A 26,800-nucleotide genomic window follows, 5' to 3' on the forward strand; every position below is an offset into this window, starting at 1 on the left:
GCCTAGCAATCGAGGAGTGCTCATATTGCAGATAGGGTATTCGTCCTTTGATGGGGCTGGTCGCAACATTAGCTTGGATCGAATTTCTAGGAGTGAAGATAGACCGCACTTCTGCGCGCAGCTGGACAAGCCGAACGCAGAAGTGGTTGTCTCAACGGAATTTCCTAATAAGTATCATTTGACGGTGATAAAGGCACTGAAGTGACCGACGTTAGACGTCGCCTGAGGCCTCCAGGTTTATCACGTCTAAGGCCAGGCACGTCAACATGATGGATATTCCCAATACCTCGGCGCCAGCGCAGACAAGCACGTATCCAATTAGTAAGGCTCCAGAAGTCCATATATCCATATCACCGCATGATGAACTCACTCAGCACCACCGCGACCTTATTGAAGCTCTACACGCACCCTTATCCCCTCTCGGAGATACTTCACATCATGCAACGTATCCCTCAAACCTGCTCACGGTTTCCCAGGAAATGACAGAATACATTTAAACAAAGCATCGCGAACATGAGGGTCGATCGTCATAGTCAACCTGTCTCTTTGGTATCGATATCGTCGTGGCTTAGGGTGCTCGGCCCCCGGGGTTTCGTTACCCGGACTCGGCAAACCTCCGCTCGTGCAATCTGCATTTTCCCAACACCACACTTATCGGCATCCGCCCTCACTTATCAACATCCGTTGCCGTCGGATGCCATCCGATCGGCTGTCAGATAAAGTGCCGACGAATTACCGATGAAAGATAACAGCCGACATAACGCGTATCTCCGCGTTGGCGTACGTCGCCGCCGCATGTAGCAGGTACCAAGACCATCGCGCCCTTGATTACTAGGCAGATTGTGGGGTAGTGGAGTCGGGAGTGGAGACGAACGTCGATACGAATGCAACGCAGGACAAGGTATACGACCGATCTCGGAAGGATAGCAGACGTCGGATGTTGTTATATACAATCCAACGATGGCGCCGCTGGACCTAGCTCCAGCGTTGTGCGAACGCGTCGCGTCAATTTTACATTCCCGCATCGACGCCATCATGGGCCACACCAGCATGGCTCAGCGACTACTCACCAGCTTCGCGCTGCTCACCACCAGCGTATCTAGCGTTTCTGCAGCATACAACACTTCATCTGCAGTCACGCTTCCCGGCTATGGCACCTTTGTCGGCACCACGGTCTCGCAAACTTTGACGAAGAAGCCCCTAACACGCGCTGTAGACGCCTGGCTCGGTATCGACTATGCGTCTCAGCCTGTTGGAGAGGCAAGGTTTGCGCCTGTTGGTGCGCCAGAGCCCTTTGACGGTGTTAAAAACGCGAGCAGTTATGGATACTCGTGTTTCCAGGATCCAGACGAACTCCCATATGAACTGGACGAGGCGTGTCTGAGCATGAACGTTTTCCGGCCGCAGGGCGTTGCGGAAGATGCGGAACTACCGGTGCTGATCTGGATTCATGGGGGTGGCTTCGTTGCTGGAAGCGCGAGGAGCTTCGATGGCGCTTCCTTCGTGGCTAATTCGAGGGAGCCGCTGGTTGTTGTCACTTTCAACTACAGGGTAAGCATAGCTATCGTCTTCACACGAGTCAGGCTAATGTCACACAGGTCAACTCTCTGGGCTTCCTTCCGTCTCCAGTCTTTGAGCGCGAAGGACTTCTTAACCTCGGACTCCGCGATCAGGAAACTCTTTTCAAGTTCGTCCAAAAGTACATCCCTGCTTTTGGAGGCGATGCCTCTCGCGTCACTATTGGAGGTCGCTCAGCTGGTGCGCACTCAGTCGGCATCCATCTCTTTCACAACTACAACGAAACCGAGGGTGCACCGGCGCTCTTCTCGCAGGCTCTTCTCCAATCCGGAAGTGTGACTGCCCGGGCTTTCCCCAATGCATCTTACCCGCTGTACCAGGAGCAATTCGCGCAATACCTTAGCTACACAGGTTGCAGCGCAGTAGCCAACAGCACCGATGCCGAAATCCTTAGCTGCCTACGGTCCGTACCCATCGATGCCATCCAGAACGCCAGTGCCCTGCTATGGCGCGCCTCAGAATACCCCATCACGTGGCCTTTCCAACCCACGCGAGGCGGTCCGCTCCTTGAGCAAGCTGGCTCAACATCCGGAATCAACGAACAGTTCTACCGCATCCCCACCATCACCACCAACGTTGTCGATGAAGCCAAGTACTACTCCCCAGGCGACATTTCCACCAACGAAGAATTCCTCGCCTTCATCAAGAACCTGATCCCGGGCCTGACTACTGACGATCTTGAGGATCTCGAGGAGCTTTACCCTGACCCAGCGGACGACATCAACGGCCCTTACGCCCACAGCCCGAACTCCACACAGTACAACCGCATCTCTGCCGCGCTTACCGACTACATGTACGTCTGCGCGGGCCAAGAAACCGCCATGCGCATGTCGTCTGCCTCAGTACCCGTTTACAAAATGGTTTTCGCCGTAAACAACACGTTCCCTACTTGGAAAGGCATACCCCACACCGCCGACACAAAGTACACATGGGCTGAACCGGCCGGTAGCGGTGGTGTGCAGTACCCCGAGGTAGGCAAAGAGTTACTCAATGCGTACTTCTCCGACTTTGTTGCGCTCGGCGATCCAAATGCGGGGAATAGGACTGGTGTACCGGTTTGGCCAAAGTATGAGGATGAGGGCGAAGGTAGACCGGGGTTGCAGTTGCGGATGGAGCCATTTGGCAACAGCAGGGTCGAGGGAGATGCGATTAGGAGGCGTCAATGCGAGTGGTGGAGGGACGAAAGCAGGGCTGCGAGGTTGGAGAAGTAGGATGATAGGATGGAACTTGGGTAGTTGACTGAATTCCGCAATGTCCGTACAGAAACGACTCACAAGCTGCACTTCGCAACGTTATTGCCGTCGCATCTTCAACCCCGAATCGTAAACTCACGAACACAATGGCTGTTGCACTAGAACTGTTCTTCTTCGCATACCGTATCGCCGTTCCCGGGTTGACACGCGGGGACGCACGCACGCGCCCCACATGCGCTAATCGATTGGCGCAATCCCAACCGATTACACCTGCGCGCGCGTTGAACGACATCCGCCTATCCTGCCCACGTGTGACCGTAGCCCGTCCGTGTCTTCCGCTTTGTACACAATCCTTCACTGCCTAGATACACTAAGCTTTTCTCACTGGGCGCGGCGCGGTGATGAAGCTCACGCAAGCTTTCATCAAGCTTTAGCGACTGGGGTATATCCCGCTGTGTGCCGCGCACATGGGATGGATGGATGGCTAGTACGCGTCCGTTCCTGCAGCTTATGGCTAGGGTCGTGGATTGGGCGCGTTGTTGACGTAGGGGATGGTGGACTAGCTTGATTAGGCTGACGACGTTGGGTAGGTATAAAAGATGGATGGCTTTGGCTGGGATTGAGGGTGGCGTGTTGGTTCTTGTCGTCTTTTCGTTCCTACAAAAAGTCACCGTCTGTTCGTCGATATGAGTCAGTTCCTGATACTGGGTCTCGCTGCTACAGCTCTGGGTTACCCGGCTGTTAACAAGCACCATCATACTCCTCTCGAAAATGCAACCGACTACCTCGTCTCCGTCGGTCCTCGACCATACTACATCATCAGCAACATGACTGATAGCCCGTTGAAGCGGAAACTGCAGTCTTGTGAAAACACTCCGGTTTCTATCTCCCCATTCACAATCGGTCACCGCGGTGGAGGCACACTGCAATTCCCAGAAGAGTCAATCCGGTCACAAGATGCCGGTGCGCGGATGGGCGCGGGTATCTTGGAATGTGATGTGGCATTCACAAGCGACAGGGGATTGGTGTGCAGACACGATCTATGCGATCTACACCGAACAACAGATATCCTGCTCAGACCCGAATTGGCAGCAAAATGTACCACGCCGTTTACACCAGCAAATGCAACGAGTCCTGCGAATGCGTTATGCTGTACCTCCGACATTACGATCGATGAATGTATGATCTCACCTCCACCTCAACAACCCGAACCCCCAACCTCTACTAACAAAACAAAGTCAGCACCCTCTGCAGCAAACAAGACGGCTTCAACGCCTCCGCCACCACCCCGCTCACCTACCAAGCCGGCACCCCCCTCTGGCGCACAGAACTCTACGACACCTGCGCGCAGACCCTGACTCTAAACCAATACATCGACCTCGTAGACTCCTACCCCGGCTACCGCAACTTCACCCCAGAGTTAAAAACACCACCCGCAGCCGTCCCCATGCCTTTCCAGGGAAACTACACTCAGGCTCAATACGCATCCGACATGATATCTGCGTTCCGTCTGAAGGGGATAAGTGCGGATCGTGTTTGGCCGCAGAGTTTCTTGTTTGAGGATGTGGTGTATTGGATTGATAATGATGAGGAGTTTGGTGCGCAGGCTGTTTACCTGCAGGAGTTTGATACGCCGTCTGACCTCGCGGCTGGGTTTGCGAATCTATCCGACGCGCGCGCTGCGGGTGTGAATATCATCGCGCCCTCTCTTCCCATGTTACTTTCCATCGGCGGGGCGGATAACAACACGATTGTGGAGAGCGAGTACGCGAAAGCGATTAAAGACAATGGCATGGATATCATTGCGTGGACGTTTGAAAGGAGCGGGCCGTTGGCGAATGTGAAGAGGGACGGGGAGTATTACTTTGCGAGCATTGCGGATGTGGTGGATCATGATGGGCAGTACTATGAGGTGTTGGATGTGCTGGTTAGGGAGGTGGGGGTTAAGGGGCTTTTTACGGATTGGGCGGGGACGGTGAGTTATTTTGCGAGTTGTTTTGGGTTGGAGGGGCCGGTGGGTGGGAGTTATAGTAGGTGGGGGTTGGGGATGGGGGTGGGTGGGTGGTGAGGTTGGAGAGGGTAGAAGCAGATAGAGATGTGGAAGTGAACGAACTTAGAGTTTTGCATACACCATGACCTACGACAAGATGGTTTGTGAGAGGACATGAATGTTTACAGACACGTGAAACAAGGAGTATGATAAGGCAGTAATTCAAGACCGAAAAAAAGAAACAGTGTGGAAACCTCACTTTCGAACCGTAATCTGCTCTCATACCAGCCAACAGAATCGAGTACATGCGACCAGCCGCCGGACTCGTAGACCACCCACACCATTGTCTACTACGAACATACACCACATGCCCACATTAACCTCCATTTCATTCTTCTCCCTTTTCACACAATCACCTTTCCTCGGCCTATCCCTATCACGATCGTCAATCTCCCATTCGCCCAATTGCCAAACCCCAATCTCTATCTCGCAAAAATCATTGCATCTTCACCGCCCATGTCACCAGCAACCCAACCCTACCACATCCTCCTATCTACTCGGCAACAACAGCCGAACATATCCCCACAGTCTCGCTTCTAGACCTCCGTGCACTGTTCTTAGTACTGTCTAGCTTGCGTCCGTTCGAAGTACTTGCTTTCTTTCGGTCGCTGCCGTAATAGCGATCGACATGTTCGGCTGTTTTTTTGCTGTGTGGCGAACGGACTGTGGACAGGCGAACTAGCGGTGGTATTAGGGTTGTATTAGAAGAATCATGACTAGGTATGATAAGTACAGTGGTTACGGTCGGGCGGGTTCGGGTTTGGATCGGTGATGGCTGTTGGATGAAGTCGTGATGGGCGAGTCGGAGTGTTTGGTTGGTGCGCGGATAGTAGGGAAGGTTCTTGGGCACACACACAGTGATATTGATGAAGAAAGAGTCAAATCAATGGAACAAGTAAGTTCTTCGTTCTCAACTATACTATACTATCCTATCCTATCTCCTCCACTCTCTCAAACAAAAACACCAAGCTAAATCGCACTCTCTCAAAAAAAGTAGGTATCGGGGTATCACCAAACTCCAGCTCCACCAGAGAAGTAGGCAGCAAATCATAGAGACCGCGCAGAGAAAACAAGCGAAGACAGACACACAGTACAAACGAAGAGGTGCGCGGCAAGCCGCGTTCAACCAAGTACAAAGTATGGGACCTCCAAGTAGTACGTATGTCATGTGATGAGATATCGCATTCGCATAGCAGCGTCCTGATCGCGCGCCTAAAAAGGGGGGTATAACAAAACAGAGTCGACCAACTTGACAAAAGAAATGTTGGTCGACCACAAACAAAAGTGACAGATACCAAAAGCTCCAGTATTACCCAGTAGTTGTTGATAGCAATCCCACGAAGTTTCGTCAATCGTCGCAGACAAGAGAAAGATAGTGTGATTACAAAAGGAGTGTGTGTGGGTAATGTGACGGGAGGATTCGGTAATCCTAGAACATAGAACAAATGTAGCCGAGGACAAGTCCAGCGGGGAAGATAAAAAGGGGGTATGATGCAAAAGTCGCAAACAGAGGCAGGAGCAAGACGTAAACGGACATACATCCTCGTGATATGGGTGTTGTTTAGAAAACAATGTAACATGAGAAAAGGGTTTAGGTTGAATCAAAGACATGCGCTGCCAGTCGATGATGGCAAAAACCGTTAATCTCACGTTCATAGAACGAGGTACCCGACACCAGCCGCGAGCGCAACAACAAGCCCGTTGATCTGGAGCGAGGAAGCGGCGCCCTCGAATTGAGGGGGCATGGAAGCGGAGGCGCTGGCCATGGGGCCGGAGGCAGTGGGCATGGCCATGCTGGCGGTGGTGTTGCCGGCGGCGTACGAGGGGACGATGGTGGGGTGCGTGGCGGAGATGGTGCTGGTGCTGTTTGCGGCGGTGTAGCCGGCGGGGGATGAGGAGGACGCGGTGACGGTGTTGACGCGGTAGACGGTCGAGGTGATGTAGACGGTGGCGTCGTACTGGTCTTCCTGGGCGAAGGCGCAGACGAGGAGCGCGAAGAGCGCGGTGATGATTTGGGTGAAGGAGCGCATTTTGGTGGTTGGTTTGGTGTTGGTGGTAGTTGGATATGCGACTGTGAATGCGCAGTGCTTCGATGTCGAATCAGAAGAAGTGAGGGTTGCAAGTGTTATGCAGGTGTGTGTAAGATGAGCGACAGTGCTTTGTTTTTGTTTGGAATGCGAGAGAGCAGTGTGGATAGTCTTGGACCAAGTGATAGAGAGAGTGAGATATCAAGGATAGTACTTGTAGTGGTAATGAGTGTGGGTAAGCTTAAAGCTTTAAAAGATCGTGAGAGAGCGAGAGAGAGTAAAAGAGGGTTTGTCTCGCAACGTTTGAGGAGGGTGAAGGGGAAACAACGGGCAAGGCAGGGAGCAAGGTGGGCCGCCCCCGGCGCCTTGTATCGTGTTCCTAGCATCCTTGCCGCCAGTGCAATTTCCCACTGCCAAAGCGCAATTTCGGTCCCCCTGGGCGCGCTAACGCAGGTTCGGGCGTGCTAACGGGAGTACCTGAGCAAGGAAGCTGCCGATCTGGCGCTTGGCAATGGCGGCCACGGCAAATCTCTGCACTGCATCCCTGTCCGCGCGCGCTCCTGTGGTTGGCCTGAGGTGCAGCGCTGCACGCTGAACTACCGAGGTATCCACTGCTACGGCCAACGTGCTGCACGCTTGCTGCATCCTCGTGACGGGCGGGTGGTGACCTCACTTCTCACTCCCATTGCTAGGGGCAACCTTGAGGAAACTCGCTGAGATGCTGTCATCGCCCATCTCATCTGCGAACTCAAGGTTCACGCCCCATGATCCTCACCATGCTCAAGACCAAGTTTCAACGCCCATCACCCCAGGCAACTTCTCTCACCCCATGCGTTCCACATTCCTACTCCAGCCCGAGTAGCCTGAGTCCACAGTGTCGCGCCTCAACGCACGGACGCTGAAACAATGCGCAGCGAATCGTGCCGTCTGTTCGGCCTCCAAGGCGGAAACGCGACTGTAGGCAGCTAGGCCAGCACGATTGCTGGACGCTGTACACCGGCGGGCCACTCAGGGCGGAAACGCGACTGGACGCAGCTAGGCCAGCACGACTGCTCAGGGCGGGAACGGTGACTGGAGCCAGCACGACAAATTTCGTCGTGCTATTACACCGCACCTTTCTAACTTCTCAGCTCGCGCACTCGTGGCACGCTACCCGTTGCGACATGTGTTCTGAGTAACACAGTAAGCCAACCAGCGCCCGCCTCGTCTCAGACCCATCCCATCTATACCCATCTATAGCCCTCGGGGTGAGGTTAACAACGTGGTCGGCGGCAAGACGAGGCTATTGTTGCCTGGACACCTTGGCGTTGCTGAACGCGGAAGAGACGGTAACAACGAAGCGATGAGAGAATTGCTGTCTGTGATGGTGGTGTGGAACTGTGTAGAGAATTTCTTGCAAAGAGTTTTGCTTGCGTAGTACTGCTCAACATATGCACGCAATGCATCTTGTGACTCAAAGTAATCTTCACAGTAAGTAGCATGTGAAGCGTCCAGATGCGCTCGCCAACACATCCCCATCAATGCAACATCGCATGCATCGTGAAGGAAAATCAAAAACCACCCACTGACACACAGGAACAAGTAACGATCATCCGCTGCAAGATTGAAATTACAATTACACAAGCGAGCATGGCGCATGATTGGCTCCCTACCTAGCCCGCACACTACCCCTACCATTACTAGTACACAATATGGGCTTCTTTCTTGTCTCATTTCCGCCTTTCGCATCGTGACCCATCCATCGCATTGAGGCCATGTCAAATCCAGCTCCTAACTTCCGCTCTTCTCAAATGAAAGCAAACCAGGCCAAGCAAGTGCGCGCCTGTGCAATGCGACCTAGGAGGCTCGCATGCTTGCAATTCGGTCGGACTGGCAGATTGAAAATCGAGGGCGCGCGCGCACACGCAAATTTGACAATAAATCATCTGTCCATCGCACTCGCTTTCGTTTCCTCGATCGAAACCAATGGTCGTGTGTTGTGTCGTGTCATGCCAACGCCTCCGCCAGTCGCAAGGTTTAGGACGGGGAACCACGACTCTGTGCCACGCGCAAAAGTTAGTTTGAGCGCAAAATGCAAATGCAGCAACAGCAACGACCACCACCACCACGACTTCATGCATGTCTCTTCGGCTTCATTGCCGGCGCGACAATATTCGCAAATGCCCTCTTCCCCAACCATACCATGCTGTTTCCAGCCAGACTAGACAAAGCCCCCTTGCGCCATAGCAACCCGTGCGTGCAGTCGACGATGGGAGAACAAAGACACTCATTCCCTCATCCCCCAGCGCAGACTACGGCAAAATGCAGAGAAAGGGAAGCAAGCGAACGCACGAACCTGGACAGTAAAACAGTCTTGGCAATCCCTCACACAATAGTCGCAAAGACGCAAACAGAGCGCCGCGCTGCGAGTCGTGGATGTTTGATCAGCGCCGTCGCCAAACAAACCACACTATTGTCTTCAGTCGGCTTCGACCACTTCGGCACTCTCCCATAAACGGCGACAGATCTCCTCGGCTTCGTTTCGGCTGCGCGCCTGGTCACTCTCGAAACTCTGTTGGAAGTCGTTCTCGTCGCGACTAGTCTTGCCGCGACCTGCATCATGGTCGAAACTGACTCGTGATCTCCGCGAGCCCGTCCCATCTGTTTCGACGCCGCTTTCGTTGAAACTTGTGCTCAGGCTGCTGGCTCCTGTCGTGAAGCCGTTTGCGCCGTGCGACTTGGGTACGCGGATTTTGCGTGACATGCCAGGGGTTTGGTAGATTCGTGCGAGCGCGTCTGCAATTGGGTTGCGGTATCTTCGCACTACATTGTACTCGACCGCGACGTGGTTGAACTGCTGTTGCAGGCGTGGATCTAGACGCCCCTCACCATTGCCGTTGTAGTGGATGCTGGACTGAAGGTATGTGGGACCGCCCGTGCGGGGAAGCGTTACGGGAACGAGCTTCTGCGGTTCAATGTTGGACGACGCACGTTGAAGCATGAGCTTCTGCTGTGTCCGCGATGGGGGTAGGTTGGTTGGCGTAGTCGTGCCAGAGCGCTGGGGCGTCTTGGAGGGTGTGTCCGCGCCGCCCTTGAAGTTTGGCATTGACTTGTTGCGCTTGATCTTGTCCACCTCCCCTTCATCGGTGTCGTCTTTGAGCTGATGCGCAGCCATGTACTCGCCATCGTGAGGTGTCCCAGCGGAACCGTCTCCGTCCATGAAGCGCGATACGAGGTTGTTCCCCGGAGTGTCGACCAAGGTAGATCCAACAGACCCAGCTGTATGACTGAGCAGATTATGACGATCGGAGGAGGATACGACAGTTGCGGCGACCGACGATGTCTGGGGAGCGACATGGTGTGAGGCGCTGCGCTGTAGTAGTCGCGATGTGATCATATCAGCATCTGGAGGCCGAGAATGTTGATAGGAGCTCCCGCCGTTAACCTGCGTGTTTGTGCGCGTGCGGTCGGTGAGCGTCTGAGTCGCCTGGTTGGGCGCTTCTCGAACTATACCAGCCGACTGTTGCGGCTCTCCTCTATTCTTCTCCATGTTGATCTCCGCCGCTCTGTGTTGTGCCTCAAGTATGACCGAGTTGGAGCGCGTGTTGGATCGGGTAGTAGTGGGCGACTGTGACGCACTTTCTTCGGTCCACCCACCCTCTTCCTCGTCGTCATTGGGCATGTCAAAGTGGACCGCGGCGTGTGGCTCCGGAGAACTTTGCCGAGACCGAGAGGGAGTCGCGAGCGCACGCTTGGAAGTAGCGTTCTCGTTCTTGGACCCCTTGAGCGCGTGTTTCGCATGCCCTTGCCGCGGCGGGAGATGGCCGCTCGAGTGGTTTTTGCGCAGGTTGGCTTGCTGCGTGTTTGCTCTCACAACGGCGCCGGAAGACGCATGGCGCTTCATTCCGGGACGCGCGTGTGGGCTGCTGGGCGCCGAAATGGAATTGCCCGACTGCGAGCGGCGGTGGTGTCGCCCGGTGTTTTCTGCGCCCTGGAGCGCCTGCTGAGCCTGCTTCTCGGCTTTGCTCAGCTTGTTGAGGTTCTTGCCGAAGGACGTGTTCCTCTGCACGCGTTGGCCGACGACATGATGGCGCTGGCTCTTGTGATGGGCTGAGCGCTGGGCGCCCTCGGACGGCGACTGCGAGATGTGCGACTGCGACGACGACTGTCTGGTCATGGCGGCTGGCCGCTGGGGCCGCGAATTAGAATCGTCTGCCGAGGCCATGCTTACTTTCGCGCGCGTGTCGAGGGAGGTGAGGTCGGGGAGCCGTTTGGCTGTGGGAGCTGCACGTAATGATGCAAGTCTGCGGATCGTAGGAGTCGAGTGGAGCAGCCAGCTGGGTTTCGTTGTGCTGGCAGCCGAGCGGATCAACGGGCGGCCATGGAGATTCAATTGTGTGCGTTGGAGCGTTAGACGTGGTACAGCGTGCCACGTTGGGCCCAATGATGTTGATGGAGATGGTGGAGTCCATGCCCGGCCATCAAATGAGTAGGCGGTGAAAACGCCCCAACCGCTTTAGGTTCACCGCGGCCCGTCCCCACGTCATATGATCGTGCTCTCACCTCTTCACTACCGCGCATTCCAACATCACTTCACGACATATCCTGTGCTGTATCTGCATTATTTATTATAAACTAAGGCCCTACGTTATATCTGATGCAGTTGTGCTAAATACCGCGCGCCTGCGCATCCCACAGTGTACCGACTGACAGAATGAACCTCCCTGTTATGGGTATGAAGATGCCAGCTCTCCAAGGTAAACAGTCGTATAGTCATGTACTCATATATGGTATGTGTCTTCCGGTCATCTCTTCGTCAGTCATCATCGTGGTCTCGTGTCTCACCTCGCGTCTGCCTTGTCGCTTCTCATGTTGCAAGTCCTTGAGCGAATCTCTTCAGCTTGCACCTCATTCCCCGTTGTAATGCCGCTCGCTGCTGACTGATCTGTCGTTGTGTAGGGTTCATGCCATCGATGCAGCCGAAAGAAGAAGTGCTTAGCAGAGACTCAGGGCGCGACCGGTAAGAAGGTGGTGGAGGTCCCGAGAAGTATGTCGGAGCGTCGGAAAGGTCGCCCATCGAGTCTTCGCGGATGAGACCGGCCGCTGCTGTCGATGGCCGGGTACTGTCTGCGCTTCGTGCCGTGCGCATGAATATGGCATTGAGACGGCGCTCAAAGACGCTCTCTGTATCGCCGTGTCGTGCACTCGCTGGCGTGCCCATCCGGGAGGGTAGCTGCGACTGTTGCTCGATTGACAGAAGCGCACTGGCGCGCGTCGAAGGATGTCGTGTCGATGGCCTTGTGATGGGGTGACAAAGCGATCCAGATCGGGACATGAGCATGGTACCAGGGGCTTCCGCAGCGTCCTCGTAGGAGATGGCTAAGAGTGGCATCGATGCTGACTGTCTGTTGATTTGCTTCCGACATGCCTGGCGCTGAGACTTGGTTCGTAATAGCGAAGGCATCTGAACCTGCATCTTTTTGGCGCAACGAAGGAACGACTTTCCGTGTTGACTGGTGGCTGTCGATGGTCTGACGACTTCGGGTGCTCCAATCACGGGAATAGCGTGCTGAGCCACGGCCGAGTCTTTGGCACCTACATTTGTCGCTGCTCTCCAGTACGAAAGGCCTCCCATGAGCGGGGGTGAAGGCGTGTTCATGCTAGCATCGAGCCATGCATTGACGTCCCGTATCACGCTAGAATCAGGTCTCGCTGGACGAAGAGGAGGTAGAACCGGCGGTCGAGGCGACACCCGCTCTACAAGTATCGGGAGCGGGGGTACTGCTGGTGCGTCTTGCAGGCTCGGTGTCGCTCCTGTTGAAGGTGCCGTACGCGGCCGCCTGACTGATGGTTTTCGCCGTATCTCAATTGGTCCCTCATCGTTCTTCAGCGTCTGTCGCGATGCCACTTTGCGAAGATGCCGTTGCAGCCACTTCTTCGCCGTTCCATGCTTGCTAATGGTTGTAGTAGTCGTCTGTTCTGTAGTGGTAGCCGTCATGCTGTGTGAATCCGAAGGAACTGTTTGCGAGAATGTCGTACGCTGAGTGATGCACGGCGGTAACAGTAATGTAGAAGAGGTGAGAGTGGGAATGCGGAAGTGACTTCATGTGGGTTGGAATGGTTGTCAGCGTTGACGGCAGGCGCGGATGAGCTGCCATCGTAAGTTTCGGACGTCATGGGCTGAATGAGGAAAATGCTGTCATGGGGTTGTTGAAGGGGCAGTCACCCCCAAGGTTGAGGAAGGCACGTCTCGGTGACCTTCACTTATCGGCACAGTACTTTTCTTATCGACATTGCAAGAGCTCAGACATTTGCGAGAGATGTGATTATCTTGTATACTTAGGTATGACGAGATTTCTTCGTCCAATTTCACTGAAAACAGCGTATAAGATACCGATCTAACCACGCTGAATGTCCTGCATCGCATCGCCCAGGTTTGGGCCGGACCATGGCGGGTCCAGCAAGCCCCTATTATGCTCATTGATTTCCTGCCGTATCTTCTCTTTCTCCTCTTCCGTTTTATTCGGATCTAAGAGATTGCCGTCGTCGCCCTCCGACGAAGCCGATGGAGTTGACATTGAACCCGCGCTTACCTTGCGAAATGTCCTCTCTGTAGGATTGGTCGAACACGCTTCCCTTCGAGCAGGTTTGGCAGATGGGGTGACAGATGTGGTGACAGATGGAGCGGCAGATGGGGTGACAGATGTTCGTGGTTGGTTCAGCGGCGGTGGACGTACGTTCGCTGCGGGTGATGAGGGAAGTGGGGGAAAAGAAGAATTAAATTCTCGTTCTTCTTCGGGTGAGCGTGAACGACGGTATATCGGGGTAGGATGTTCTATGCTTTCCCGGCGTGGATGCTTCTGTATAGGACGGAGAAGGTGATACGCTCGTCTTGCAGCATGTCTGTAAAGATCTCGTTCAATTTCTCTTCGCCGACTCTTCGCCAGTCTGTCAGCTTTCGGCTCCGTCGGTATTGACTGCTGGTTCTCCTTAATCCCATCGTTCTCGATATCTGCGTCTCGTTCGGAAACGAGCTTGGTGTTTGTTTGCCAACTCTTCGCCAGTCTGTCAGCTTTTGGTTCCGTGGGTATCAGTTGTTGGTTCTCCCTATGTGCATCTCGTTGCGGGACGGCTGATGCCTCCTCCGTCTTCTGCCGGTCGGCTTTGGGCCCCTTGGGTACCTGATTCTCTTTGAACCAGTCCTTCTCGATCTGTGTATCCTTTTCTGGAACGGACGATGGCTCTCCTCTCCTAGTACCGCGTCCCATGCCTCTGATCGGAAGGCCGTTGCCAACTCCTCTACCCCTTCCACCCTGGGAAGTATTGAGCGCTCCACCATTCAAAGTGTTATTGAAGCTTCCTCTACCTATCTCACGGAAACCGAAGTTAGTGGAACTTCTTGCTCTCCGGTCATTGCTGTTTCCTCGGTTTCCACGTGGTGCTCCAGACATGCCGTCAAGTCTTTCAATTCTGATTGCAACCCAGTTGAGATGGACCAGCGGTAAAGTATGACGCTCTTGTGAACGCGAATTTTGACTTCCGTTCAACAGTTTGTGCCGTCAATCTACCATTCCGGTGCTTTCGTCACCAGTCCAAGTCATGGATCACATGGAACAGCCAGACGCTTCTCCACGCACCCAGCAAATACGTGCCAGACCACACCTATCTATTTGGAATATTAGCTGCCTTCTCATCCACCAACTCTCCCACACTCTACCCCTCCCTTTTCTCTACACCCAGCACAATTCAACCTCCCAATGCGCCCCCTCGCACGTTTCCGCAAACGCATCCTCTACGCCCGATCAACCCTCCGCCTCACCCTCTGCGCAGACGGGAAACGACGCTGCCGTAGAAGACGACTCCGCTACATTATTACCAATTTACGCGATTTACGCGATGCAGCAATGAAGACCGCTGACTCCGTATCAAGGCAGCTAGACCACCTGTGGTGCTGAGATGAGGGTGAGAGCGCTGGCAGCTATCTTGTTATTCGTCACAGTGCTTATCTTATTGTGCGTGAAGGCTTTGCTGTTGACGGACTCAGGACGAATGTGCAGGGGCTTGTTTTGATTATGAATGTCGGTGTTCGATGAATCCATTTGTGTCGGAAGTATAACGGTGGCGTCTGTGTCCTCCTAGTGTGGATGATGTTGACGAAGACGAGGCGTTGCCGGTACCATGCGGTGCACTCGGCCTGTCTCAATCCGTTCTGTGCGACATTAGCACTACACACGCAAAATCTCCACACTTCCAAAACATAACAACAGAGGCATTCAAAGATTTTAATATAATTGATTCTTCCACCCACTCCACCCCCATCCTATCCTATCCTATCCTACCATCCCCCCATATTTCTCTAATATCTAACAAGTGAAAAAGTTTGGTGTTGGGTATATACAACTTAAAACAGCACAAAAGACCTCCCAAGTGAGTACGGTGCAACAAGGACATTTGCCCGCCAGTGCCAACGAAGGCATGTTGTGTAGACATCTACATAGGAAAAACAAAAACGATGCTGATAACAATCTCGATAGCTGAGTACAAAAAAGAAGAAAGAGGAGAAGAGGCTTATTAGTACGTATATATATGTGTGATGATGTAAGAGAGATGGTTGCGGTAAGCAAAAATGTACCGTTCTGTTGTTGATAAAAGGAAATTGAACTGGGGGTATCAAGCTGTCAAGGCTGGGTAAAATGGGTATAGCGAAAAGCCGAGCTGAGTAGTAGTAGTTAGAAAGATAAGAAAGTCGACAAACGAAAATTTGCGGTAGATATGAGATATGTCGGAGATGGAGAAAAGGGAAAGATCGCTGTAGAGTGTGGACTGTTCCGTGTATCGCGTTCCGTGTATCACGTTACGCCTTTGCCCGAAGAGTCCGACGCCGGTTTGGTGACAATTTTCGCTGTTCTATGAACAGCATCAAACAGTTTCGCGGGTTCGATCAACCCATCGAGACGCTGGGGTCGTTGGAGCCGACAAAGCCCGTTGACATGCCCATGTCCATGCGCAGGAATTGGTCTTGGTGGCTGTCGAGACCGTCCATGCCGCTTGACATGCCCATGGAGTTGCCCATGCCGCTCATGTTATTTTGGTTCATGGCGTGGGGATCCATCATGGCTAGCGATTCTCGGCGACTGCTGTCAGCTGAGCCGACGTGCTGCACATGGGGCGAGAGCTGATGCTGCTGGTGGGGCCGGAAGTCTTGGTTGCGTGACTGGTTCATGTGCTGGCGTGCGGCTGCCCATGCTTGGGCTTGAGCCTGCGCTTGGGCAATCTGGGCTTGCGTGATGTGCTGAGTGGGTTGCATATGTGGCTGAAACTGTTGTTGCGAAGGATGCGGCGGGGTGGGCTGGAGGGGTGCTCCGTGGTGATGTTGGGGCTGGGGGTGATGCAAGGCCTGTTGCTGGGCCTGATGCTGCATCTGATGCATCGAGTCATCCTCCTCAATGGTTTGGGGCGTCAGGTCAATGTCGTCGTCGTCATCGTCGCCTTCCGCATCAACCTGATCGCAGTCTCCATCACCACATACGGTGGGCGGCGCGCTAAAGGGCATGTTGGACTCAACCTTGATCGGGCTGCCTTGCCTGGGCTGGTTCACGGTAGCAAACTGTGGTGGGATGCTAGCCATGGAGCAGCTTCTGGTACTTGTACCACCTGGCAATGGCTTTTGCGCGCCCATGCCCGAGACCGAGGCCCTGTTCTCGCGTATAGCGGTCCGCCACTTGTCGATGAGGCGGTCGTAGTCCCAGTTGCGGTAGTCCATGCCGTGCTTGGCAAGCTCCCTAGCCGTGTCGGTACCAAGGTTGATGCTGATGGGCGATACATCGGGGGCGCCTGAGGTCCAGCGGTTGGCTTTCAGGTATTCAATTTCCCTGCGTGCATTCCCCAGCTGCACCTCGGCTTCCCGTCGCCTGTCGTCGGCACGGGCATAGCAGCGCAGTATCTCAACCTGCCAGCACTCCTGCCTCGTCTTATCTGACTGCTGTGTCCAGTGGTGGAAGGCGTCTGCAATGTGGCCAAAGAGGCGTTGTGGGTCGTGGTCGAAGAGCGGTGGGGTGGGCAGGGGCGAGGTGGTGGTGGAAGGAGCGGAAGAGTGTGAGCCCGAGGGATAGACCTGGTTGATCTGACGCTGCCGCTGGTAGGCAAGCAGACGCTCGCGGACCTGCTTATTCAGCGCTTCGAACTGCTTCTGTCCCGGCGGGGTGATGGACCATGACTCGGACGTGGGAAAGGGCGTGGGGGAGAAGAGGGTAGAGGGCGCGGGGAGGATTTGGAGACACAGCGAGGGGAAGCTCTGGGTGTAGGGGTCGAATTCGAAGAGGCCGGAGCCAGATGCTTTTGCGCTGTTTCTGTTAGCAGGATATATGGTGAGTGAATTGGTGACATACTTGGCTACTTGCACGCTCTTCAGCAGCTCCCGCAGCGCCATCTCGGTGGCACTCGCAATCTCATGCTCCTCATTCGACTTCTGCCTCTGGTCCAGTTCGGCCTTTCGCGACTGCCGTGATACGTCCCGGCGCGGGTCTGGTGTTTTGGTGTTGAGTCGCGAGGGCCGGTGGCCGCTTCCCCAGCTGACATCCTTGAACTGCCCCCTCGTCTTGCCCACCTCGAGCGGCTCATCGTCGTCTTCCGGGCTCTGCACGAGGACCGAATCCTCGCTCGCTATCCGCTTCTTGTTCGCGGGCGTGCTCGTGCCGCTGTCGTCTCTCCGCGGTGTTGACACGCTGCCCTTGGCCTGCCGCCGTGTGATGCCGCCGCGCAGCTTCCGTATCTCGTCGACATTGTGCACGCCATCGGGCGCCTTTGGATTCTTGGGGCGGATGTACAGGTCCAGATGGCGTCCCAGGCTGGACGAGGTGAAGGCCTGGCCGCAAAAGGGACAGTTCTTGTCCTTGGCCGCCTTGAGCTGTGGTTCGGCGGTGGAGCGCGGTGTGGACGATTCGGTTTCGCCCATGATGGCTTGCAGATATTATTACTCAGGGTTCCCAAGCTCGAGCTTATCTCGATACGCAGAGTCGTTCATGCGTGCCTTGGGTAGAAGGATTATAGCTGCAGCTATGACATTACTATTACGGTCGGAAGGGGTAGTATACAAGGAAAGATGGGCATAGTGCACGCCAATGGCTAATGAGAGGAGACCAATTGGACGCTGCAGGCAAAAGGAGCGACGCGTTCGTTGGAGCAATATTATCTCGCTGCGGCTTGGCGCGAAAAGCTGCCCCTAATGCCTCTGCCGGGCACTATGATGCGCGCGCAGGAGGCGCGCAGTCAGCCGTGCGTGCAGCGGGAAGCCAGCCCGCCCGAACCAAAGGGCCCGACCTGTCTGACAGGACTCTCTACGGCTTGTCGACTCTCTGTCGAGACTCTGGACGCGACGCTCAAATTGCACTCGCTCGTGCTCGCGTCTATTTTCGCTCTTTTCCCTCCGCTCTGGCCAGCCTCGCCGCTGTCCGCGCCGCAATGTCCTCATACTCGTCCATGCCGCCGTCAAGCTTCCTGAGCTGCCCTCTAGTCAGCCGAAAAACGCTCCCCGGAGCTAACCCTGGCGCTTCATCCTCCGACTCGCTGCTGTCGTCAGCCTCGCCCTCGGACGCGTGAACCCCTGGCGCTAGCTTGTACGCCGACTCCCTCTGCACCACCGTTCTGCGGGGTGTTAGTAAGAACTCTATTTATTGACTGCAATAATCTCACCTCATGAAGAACCGGTCGTGTGTCACCACCAGCAGCGCTCCATCGTACTCTCGCAGCGCCATCACGAGACCCAAAATAGTATCAGCGTCCAGGTGCGTCGTCACCTCGTCGAGAATGAGCAGTTGCGGCGGCGGCCATAGCAACTTGGCAAGTGCGACCCTGACCTTCTGCCCTCCCGACAGGAGCACGAGCGGAACATCCGACACCGTCTGGCCATGGAGTCCCAGTCCACCCAGCACTGTCCGCGCATCCTTCTCCTGTGCGCCCTCGCCAATACTTTCCATCACGTGCCGGAGCGCTGTCGTCTGAGGGTTGGCAGCCGCGGTCGCAGTGAGCTCTTCGACCGACTGCTGCGAGAAGCGGCCAATCTTCACCCTTGCATGGCGCGCGACACTGCCAGATGTGGGCTTGAGACCGCCCTCGCTATCACCGCCCATTATTATGGAGACCAGCGTCGTCTTCCCTGAACCGTTCAGGCCTGCTAAACCTACCCGGTCCCTCGGATGTATGGTCAGACTGACGTCGGTCAAGATGGGCAATTTCTTTCGCCCAGGGTATGCAAATGACACCTTCTCTATACTTACCAGTGCCCCGGGAAACTTCAACTCGGGCGGCTGGTGTGGGAAGGAGAGGTGCACTGGGGGATCGAAATCAGGTATCTCAATCCCCGCCCGCTGCGTCGTGTGATAGCCTGCGAGATCGCGGTTCAGCTTGAAGCGACCACCTTTGGCACTAACCTGCAGCCCCATTCTATCATCAAGTTTTTTCTTCCGAGACGCAGCCTGTTTCAATTTCTTGTCGTCTCCCTTGTCCTTGGCGGCCTTGATGTTGCCTGCGATGGTCTTCTCAATGTGCTTCTTCTGCTTGTCCTGGGCATCCTTCATCTTAGTCATGTACCTGACCTTCTTCCATCTTTCGCGCTCGTACAGACTGAGGTTACCGCGGAAAGTCTCGAGAACCTGGTTGCGGAGGACAATGAGCTCTTTGGCTACCGCGTCTCCAAAGTCGCGATCATGCGTCGTTATGAGGACAGTCGTGCCTTTGAGATTGCGGATATAGTCTTGTAGCCAGATAATTGACGGCAAGTCTAGGAAGTTGGTGGGCTCGTCCAGAAGTAGTACGTCCGCATACTGTGTGAGAGCACAAGCTAGATCGCAGCGCGTCTTCCATCCTCCTGAGAGTTCCGACACGGGCCTGTCGATGCGATCCACCTTGAAGCCAAGGCCTAGCAAAACCACGCGCGCTTTTGCTTCTGCCTCAGCTGCATCCATGAGCTCGAGGGAGGCTTCCACGCCAGCAAGCAAATCCGCAGCTGCTTGTGTCTCTTCGCTGAGCTTCGTGGCATCGATCTCGGTCTCTTGCAGCCGCTTCTCAGATTCTTCGAAGCGCTCTTCAAGCTTAATCAGCTCCTTCCTGGCTGCTTTGCCCCGAGCACCACTCCTCCTCTCAGCAATCCGATGACCCTCTCTCAATTGCAAACCTAATCTTTCATGCCCAATACGCCTGTACGCCTGAACCGGTGCCATGGAATCAACAGAGTTCTCGACCGCCTCACTGAGCAATTTCGCTTCTCGCACGTAGCGCTCCCGAACCCGATCGCTACGGACAACATGCTGCAGGACAGTCTCGCTCCCGAGGCTCAACGCAGTCATCTCATCTCCCAAGTCGTCCTCTCTCGTCTGACCTAGAAGCAGGATGCGCGTACTCCATGGTATACCCGGAACCAGACCATCGCCGATGGCTTTGAGGAGTGTAGACTTCCCTGTCCCGTTTCGACCTACCATCACGTAGTGGCGTGCTTCTACCAGGTGAAGTGTTGTACGTGATAGTAGTTCTCGGTTAGCGACTGTGATGGACAGGTCTCTGACGAGTATCTACATGATTCAACTTGGTGTATGAGGGAGAGGTGAGGGCACGCCTACCTCTTTCGACGCGGGTGCATCGACAGAATCAACTGCGTACCGCGATTGCTGCGCCGTGACTGTTATGTGTCCGCCGCCGTGATGCTCTTCCGCGGCTGGTGCTGCCTCTTTCCCTTTGCGTACCATTGTGAAAGTGTGGTTGTGAAATGGCGAGCTTAGCAGTGGAGTGCCTGGACTGGTATCTTCGACTGTCGAGTATGATGATCTTTTGTATCAGCAACTTTCCAGCTCATATACACGAAGGATGACATGGCCAAGCAGAGTTAGCGCGAACATGTGGCAGGGAATGCGCGATGCTAAGACGGATGGCGCTCGGCTCAGGATGAGTCGACGCCGTGGCTTCTGATTGGCTGGATGAGTGATGACTAATTGTGGAGGGAAGGCGCGACGAGACGACCTACGAAGATCGCCTCAAGTGATAACCTCATTCAAGGAAGAAAGCTCAACACCGTAGAGCCTACGTCGAAGTTAGTTCACCTACTTTGCATGCTTTCCTCTTCATGTATGCTGCACGCCTGCTTACGGCTACCGGCAATTTCTCCTACTAATCTTCAAACTCCTCCTTGAGCTCCAGGAACTCTGTTATATACCCCACCAGCTCCTTCAACTCCTCATCATTATCGTCCTCGTATGTCGCGTCTTCCGGCCACCTCCCTCCGGCTCGCAAGATGGCGCTTCTCGACTCTCCGGTGTCACGTACTCGCTCTTCCCAGTATGGTTGCTCAAGTTTCTCCTTCAAAAACGCGTAACGTTTCATTCGGGCCTGCTCCTCGGGAGTGGCGATGGTGTTGGAATTCCGTGATCCTCGTCGCGCCTTTTTCCTCTTCTTCTTCTTCGACGTGGCGTTGACTTGATTTGTATACGCCGCCCATAATATACGACGTTGCTCCGAAGGATGAACCTCTTCCCAACCTGGGACGCCTTCGGGGAAGTTATAACCCATGGAAAGTGCTTGGCGCTGTAGGTCCGCGATATGTTCGAGGTACTGCCGGTCTGCTTCTCGTTGCTGGATCGCTTTGAGTCGTTTCGTTCTGGCAGTTAGTCGCTTCGAGTTCAGTGGTGTCTTCTTGCCACCCCTCGCATCACTTTTAGGAGAAGAAGGAATGTCAGTGTAACCCATACTAGCCAACCAGCCATCCAACAGCTCGATATCTCCTTCTAACCGCGTTACCTCCCAGTCTTCCAACTCTTCGTAGCCAGGAACGTTCAGCGGGAAGGGTACTTTCTCTTCCTCGACTTCTTTTCTGTACCCCGCGAGTTTCACCATCCACGCCCTCTTCACTTCGACACTTCTATCCTGACTCAACGCCTCCCTCGTCGCATTCTCGTCTTGCACGTCCGAGAAGTACGGCGCCTTATGTTCCGGTATCTGCACCCCATTCTGCGTAGCCATCTCCCGCCGCTCCTGCTCCCTCGCCTCCCTCAAACTATCATTCTTCCACGCCTGCTCCCTCGCTCGCAGCAGTCGTCTACGTTCTTCTGCTGAGATGTCCACGTAGGAACCAGAGGGCGTTATGGTACCGGGTGGCCCGGCGCCACCTGTACATAGATAGCTTTCATCGGGGTCTTCGTTTGAGGTGTAGGTAAGGAGTGTAGCTTGCTGTCCGTCGACCGGCGAGGTGTAGATGTCGGGAAACTTGTCATACGAAACTATGCCTTGAGCGTGTGATTTGGGTGCCGGACCGGGTGGGTAGGGGGTTAGACATGTGGTGCAGAATGGGGATGTTGATGGGCTGTCGAAGTCGCAGAGGGGGCAGCGGGTTGTGCGTGGTGTGGGCTGGGTACGCGATTGAACATCGGAGTGCTTCCCGGACGTCTTCGCATGCTTTCGAGACCGCAAAGCCCTCAACTCCGCATCAGAGAAAGGCGCAAAAATCGCTCCACGTCTCCGCTCTTCTTTCGTCGTCGCGGCGTCTACCTTCTTCGTCTCACTCCTCGTGACAGCATCCCCCAACCCCTCCCCCCGCTGCTCCTCCCCAGTCACCAAACCCTCCTCCCCATCCCCATCCTCCCCCCTCCCCACCATGTCCAAATCTACCATCTCGCACACCCCCCTCACCACCCCCGCCCTATGCACATCCCTCACATATCCCGGAATACCCCTACAAATACCGCTACATACCCTAGAAACATGTTTACATACACAAACGCCCATAGCGGTGCTTGTCTTCCCCAGGTGAGTGATGTGAGCGAGGGTACAGCGTGCGGTTGCGGGTATGATGCCGAAGCGGGCGGTGGGGGAGGTGGGGTAGAAGGAGTTTGGTATGTGGCGTTTTTGTCGTTTTTGTGGGGGTGGGTCGGGTGATGAGTGGTGGGATGGTGCGTGTGGTGAGTATGGTGCGGGTGGTTGAGGGGGTTGTGAGGGTTGTGAGGGGTTGGGATGGTCGTCTACGTCGGTTCTGGTTCTCTTCCGTGATATTTTCTGGGAAGGAGGAGGGTTGTAGCTTCTGAGAGACGCTGTTTCGAGTTCCGTCGTCACGACATTCTGTGGTTTTCTCTGGTATAACCCAACGCCGTGGTCTCTGCCAAACGCAGCATCAACTTCCGCTATCGTCACGTTTCGTGCGCGACTCGCATCAGATATCTTTGGGGGAGCATGTATCCTTGAAGTTGCGATGCTTCTCATTCTCGCGCATCTCCTCGCGTAGGGGTCGCATGGAGCGCTGCAAATGGGTTTGGCTCGTCGTCTTTGGGTCATCATGGTACTAGTGAGAGGAGTTAGGGTGAGCATTACGGTACCATGGCTAACGAATGCTGGTGATGCGTGCTAGATCGGAATAAAGGTGAGTGTGTACAAAGGCTTTGTATGGTATAGCGCGAGTGATAAGAGTGGCGAAATCGAACAAAGGGTGGTTTGGCAAGACAAAGCGTAAAGAAAAGGCCGGACAATCTGATGACGGCATGGGTCTTGTTACTCGGCAGCAGACAAAAGCTGCCGCTGTGCGAGCAAAATATCGAAGTATCTGCGAAACCCTCAACATGAGCGAAATCTCGCCAAACGCAGCACATTCAAAACGACCTACTACTCCCCATCCCCTCAAACCTGCCTAGCCCTCAAATCCGCCTGCCTCCACCTCATACTCTGAAAGAACCCCTGCATCAAGCTCTGATCAATCCGACTAAACTCCCACCACCCCTCCTGCGCCGCATCCGTAGTCCCCACATAAACCTCCCTCGGATGCAGTCTCGCACAGGGCCAAAGTCCAAATGGACGAACAGACAGCGTCGCAAGCAGCGGATACAGTTCTTCCAGAAGCAGGCTCGACAAGATCTTCATCTCGCCCTTGTATCCCGGTGTTACCTGATCGATAAACTCCTGGGAAAGCAGGTCTAATGTTGTGTCCACAAGACGCACATGGCCGCCATTACTTCCCCACGAGGCGCCGTACGGCGGCGGGGGTCTGGTTTCCTCGGATGGGGGGTCGACATGCGATTTGAACGCTTGTTTGTCCACGACGAGGAAATCTTGCGTCCACATACGGCCTAGCGTGGGTAGCATGGTGAAAGTCCGCTTGAAGTGTTGTTTCGCAGCCGCGATGTCGCCTTCCGCGATCCCAGCCTCCCGGCCATCGATGAACATGATTTTGGCCTTGCTCTTGATGGCGTCGAAGCCGGAGATCCACGTCCCAGATCGCATAACGTCTTTGGTGAAGTTCTCTTGGAAGGTAGCCCATTCTTCGTCCGTTTGCTCATAGGTGAGGCGGTAGCATACGAAGCCCCATGCGTCTGGGTTTCTCTCGAGGTTGCGCGGGTTCTTTGCGTAAAAGTCCATGCGCTCACGTAGGATGGTGATCCAGTGTTCTTGCGCAGCAGGTTTGGGTGGACCGCAGAGGGCGAGGCGGGTTTCATCGCGGTTCTTCTTGCCTTCTTCGTAGTGGCCGAGCAGGTTCTCGGTGTCGCGGAAACGGGGGTGGGCTGGCTTGGTGAGTTGGCCCATTATGTCCATTTGTTCTGCTAGGGAGGGTGGGTTGGCGGCTTGGTCGGCGGCGGCTTTGTCTTCGGCTTCTAGGATGGCTAGTTGGTGCTTGAAGGACTTGCTTCCCATGATCTGGGACCAGGTGTTTTTTCGTTGGGCTACGGGGAGGTCGGTGAAGGCGTTGGTGGCTGTGTAGCCCTTGAAACCAGTCATGGGGACGCCGATCGTGTACTCGAGTCTGGTGAGTATCCCTCTGAGATCTTGGACACACTCGTAGTACTTCTTGCCGGCTTCGCCTATAGCTGCTTCGTCGGTTCCAGCGGTTTTGAGTGCCTCTTGGTACTGCTCCAAAGCACGCGCTTGAACTTCATCCACGCGATCTACAACCCATTGATGCGTCCGCGTTGACATGTTTGTCATCCCGTCGTTCCAGTACTCTGCCCACATTCCAGCAAGATCCAATCTCTCTTCAACGTCATTCTGTTCGCGGCGCAAATTAGCTGCCTTCTGGAATTCGACATATCTGTCGACCATCCAGTTGAAAGCGTCGCGAGTCCGGGTGTGGACCTCCTCGTGATTGAACCATTCAAATATTTTGGTGAGGTCATTGATCAATTCGAAGAGATTTCTGTAGTTGGCAGGGTCATCCATCTTGCGTTCTACCCAGCGATCTCCGCTGATTGGCACCATACCAAGCAAGAGCTTTGCTTTGAGAGGGCGTAGACGCGCGAGGAAGCCCATGTGTGGTGATCTTCGGAGCTCTGGGATTTCTTGCCTCTTCATCAGCGGTGCAATGCGGTCCATGCAACTGTAGTTGTTTCTGTTGAAAGGTGCAGGAGCCCATTGACTGTATGGCGCGGTCAGCAGCCCGTATTCTTCTTGTGTCATGAGTGGGAAAGACGGACGGCCGCCGCCGGGTCTGCGACCGCCAGTACTGTAGTCACTAAAGCCCTGTAGGTTTCGCACTGATACGAGGTCCTCCTCTTGTATTTGTTAGTGTATGGTCATGAGTTGAATGAAGGGTTAGTACCATAAACAAGATTGAGCAGCTGTTCGTGACTCCATGATGCATGGTCACCGAACCAGTCCTTCATGTGCTTCTCCGCCGCATCAAGATCCATATTGCGAAGGCTTTCTTCCATTGTCTCTTTCCCTGCAGGGGTAGCGGTATGCGATGTTGAGGTGAATTGTTGATAGCGGACTATGGGAATCTGTCTTTGCATTTGTAGACTCGAAGACAGGTACGGTGTAGAACGAGCTATGCTACATCTGGGCACGCGCCAGGCTGCAATGCGCGAGGCCTGTCGGGTCAGCCTGAACGAAGCCATGAATAGAATTTTTTCAAGGCAACGAACGCTCGAGCGCGGAGCCCAGAAGACGTTCACGGGCGGCTGCCTCAGGGTGAATGTAAGGCGTGCCGCGTTATGACTGAAAAGGGAAAGGCGGATCACCACTAGTTTCCGCGGTGCCACTAGGCAGCGATCTGGACCCAGAACACTTCCCGTCCCAAATCGCTCATTGCTTTTCCCTCGCAAGAGATGCTCTGCGGGTGCACACTTCCACTCTTACCCATGCGACGCGTGATGGGTATCATATATGCGGTTTCTGGAGTGCCCAGCACGTGATGGAAATGCGTTGTCGTATCCTTGTCTTCCAGTTCACGATATAGCCAAGTGGCTTGCCTTCCCGTTGCGATCCATAAGCATACAAGCTAGAGAAGCAATCCGGACAGCACAATCTGACCTCAATGATTGATTGGCGCCAGAACTCCCAGCAAGCTATGCTTTTGTCTATCTCTTTCGCTCAGCACCAAGCTGTCCAGCTTCATTTGAGACTGCGACTTTTCAAATGAGCTAGTGTTGCGTCACGAAGACCGCGATATCCCTGCCCATCTTGCTTTCAGGTCGCACAATGGCTTCCTCGCTTTCGTTTCCAAGGTCTGTGAGCCCCTCAATCCCGTACTTCCTGTTGCTGTTTGACTTGTTCGACGAGATGCCAAAACGCTTCATCTCAAACTTGCCACTACGCGATCGGTCGGACTGTGTACGTCGAGATGTGCCAGAAGCCTTGTCGTGACTTCCGGCGCTGCTCCAGACTTTGGGAAGGTAGGTCTTGATGAGGACTTTGAAGGTGGATGCCGAGCTGCATATGATGGCTACAAAAACACAAAGTTAGCCTTGAGGGATTTGATTAAAGATTTGAGAGGAGACATACCTGCGTAGATCTCGATGCTGCACCAATTCAAAGAGTCGGCCATGTAGTACCAAATATCGGCTTCGTCGGAAAGGAAGAGAACGTAGTAGAAGCGCACACAACCAGCTGCAACTGCGACCAGGCCGACACCAAGGAGAGCGCACAAAGCGATCTTTTGACCGCGCGGCATCTGCAGCTTCCAGACGATGTGCATTGGTAGGATGTATATGGCGAAGTCTTGAACAATGCTG

General features: G+C 54.5%; 9 protein-coding genes across 9 annotated transcripts; 2 read left to right on the plus strand and 7 right to left on the minus strand.

The window, feature by feature from the left end:
- Nucleotides 1-1,035: 1,035 nt before the first annotated feature.
- Nucleotides 1,036-2,789, plus strand: J4E84_009266 (uncharacterized protein; the record flags this gene model as incomplete). The annotated part of the gene is made up of 2 exons (XM_049391829.1): nucleotides 1,036-1,551; nucleotides 1,599-2,789. 2 exons carry the CDS (start codon nucleotides 1,036-1,038, stop codon nucleotides 2,787-2,789), a joined length of 1,707 nt encoding a protein of 568 aa, XP_049240467.1.
- A 668-nt stretch (nucleotides 2,790-3,457) lies between these two features.
- On the plus strand, nucleotides 3,458-4,939 carry J4E84_009267 (uncharacterized protein; the record flags this gene model as incomplete). Its single annotated transcript, XM_049391830.1, has 3 exons — nucleotides 3,458-3,734; nucleotides 4,010-4,746; nucleotides 4,889-4,939. 3 exons carry the CDS (start codon nucleotides 3,458-3,460, stop codon nucleotides 4,937-4,939), a joined length of 1,065 nt encoding a protein of 354 aa, XP_049240468.1.
- A 1,534-nt stretch (nucleotides 4,940-6,473) lies between these two features.
- On the minus strand, nucleotides 6,474-6,851 carry J4E84_009268 (uncharacterized protein; the record flags this gene model as incomplete). The annotated part of the gene is made up of 1 exon (XM_049391831.1): nucleotides 6,474-6,851. One exon carries the CDS (start codon nucleotides 6,849-6,851, stop codon nucleotides 6,474-6,476), a length of 378 nt encoding a protein of 125 aa, XP_049240469.1.
- A 2,455-nt stretch (nucleotides 6,852-9,306) lies between these two features.
- J4E84_009269 (uncharacterized protein) lies at nucleotides 9,307-11,004 on the minus strand (the record flags this gene model as incomplete). The annotated part of the gene is made up of 1 exon (XM_049391832.1): nucleotides 9,307-11,004. The coding sequence occupies one exon, from the start codon at nucleotides 11,002-11,004 to the stop codon at nucleotides 9,307-9,309; it is 1,698 nt and encodes a 565-aa protein (XP_049240470.1).
- Nucleotides 11,005-15,768: 4,764 nt separating this feature from the next.
- J4E84_009270 (uncharacterized protein) lies at nucleotides 15,769-17,781 on the minus strand (the record flags this gene model as incomplete). The annotated part of the gene is made up of 2 exons (XM_049391833.1): nucleotides 15,769-17,170; nucleotides 17,216-17,781. The coding sequence occupies 2 exons, from the start codon at nucleotides 17,779-17,781 to the stop codon at nucleotides 15,769-15,771; spliced, it is 1,968 nt and encodes a 655-aa protein (XP_049240471.1).
- A 451-nt stretch (nucleotides 17,782-18,232) lies between these two features.
- J4E84_009271 (uncharacterized protein) lies at nucleotides 18,233-20,566 on the minus strand (the record flags this gene model as incomplete). The annotated part of the gene is made up of 3 exons (XM_049391834.1): nucleotides 18,233-18,470; nucleotides 18,519-20,392; nucleotides 20,441-20,566. The coding sequence occupies 3 exons, from the start codon at nucleotides 20,564-20,566 to the stop codon at nucleotides 18,233-18,235; spliced, it is 2,238 nt and encodes a 745-aa protein (XP_049240472.1).
- A 418-nt stretch (nucleotides 20,567-20,984) lies between these two features.
- On the minus strand, nucleotides 20,985-22,595 carry J4E84_009272 (uncharacterized protein; the record flags this gene model as incomplete). The annotated part of the gene is made up of 2 exons (XM_049391835.1): nucleotides 20,985-22,406; nucleotides 22,590-22,595. The coding sequence occupies 2 exons, from the start codon at nucleotides 22,593-22,595 to the stop codon at nucleotides 20,985-20,987; spliced, it is 1,428 nt and encodes a 475-aa protein (XP_049240473.1).
- An 882-nt stretch (nucleotides 22,596-23,477) lies between these two features.
- Nucleotides 23,478-25,477, minus strand: J4E84_009273 (uncharacterized protein; the record flags this gene model as incomplete). Its single annotated transcript, XM_049391836.1, has 2 exons — nucleotides 23,478-25,339; nucleotides 25,387-25,477. 2 exons carry the CDS (start codon nucleotides 25,475-25,477, stop codon nucleotides 23,478-23,480), a joined length of 1,953 nt encoding a protein of 650 aa, XP_049240474.1.
- Nucleotides 25,478-26,209: 732 nt separating this feature from the next.
- Nucleotides 26,210-26,763, minus strand: J4E84_009274 (uncharacterized protein; the record flags this gene model as incomplete). The annotated part of the gene is made up of 2 exons (XM_049391837.1): nucleotides 26,210-26,511; nucleotides 26,571-26,763. The coding sequence occupies 2 exons, from the start codon at nucleotides 26,761-26,763 to the stop codon at nucleotides 26,210-26,212; spliced, it is 495 nt and encodes a 164-aa protein (XP_049240475.1).
- Nucleotides 26,764-26,800: the final 37 nt, after the last annotated feature.

The sequence above is a fragment of the Alternaria hordeiaustralica genome (genome assembly GCF_023758085.1).
Source record: "Alternaria hordeiaustralica strain BMP 2776 chromosome Unknown scaffold_27, whole genome shotgun sequence".
NCBI lineage: Eukaryota > Fungi > Ascomycota > Dothideomycetes > Pleosporales > Pleosporaceae > Alternaria > Alternaria hordeiaustralica.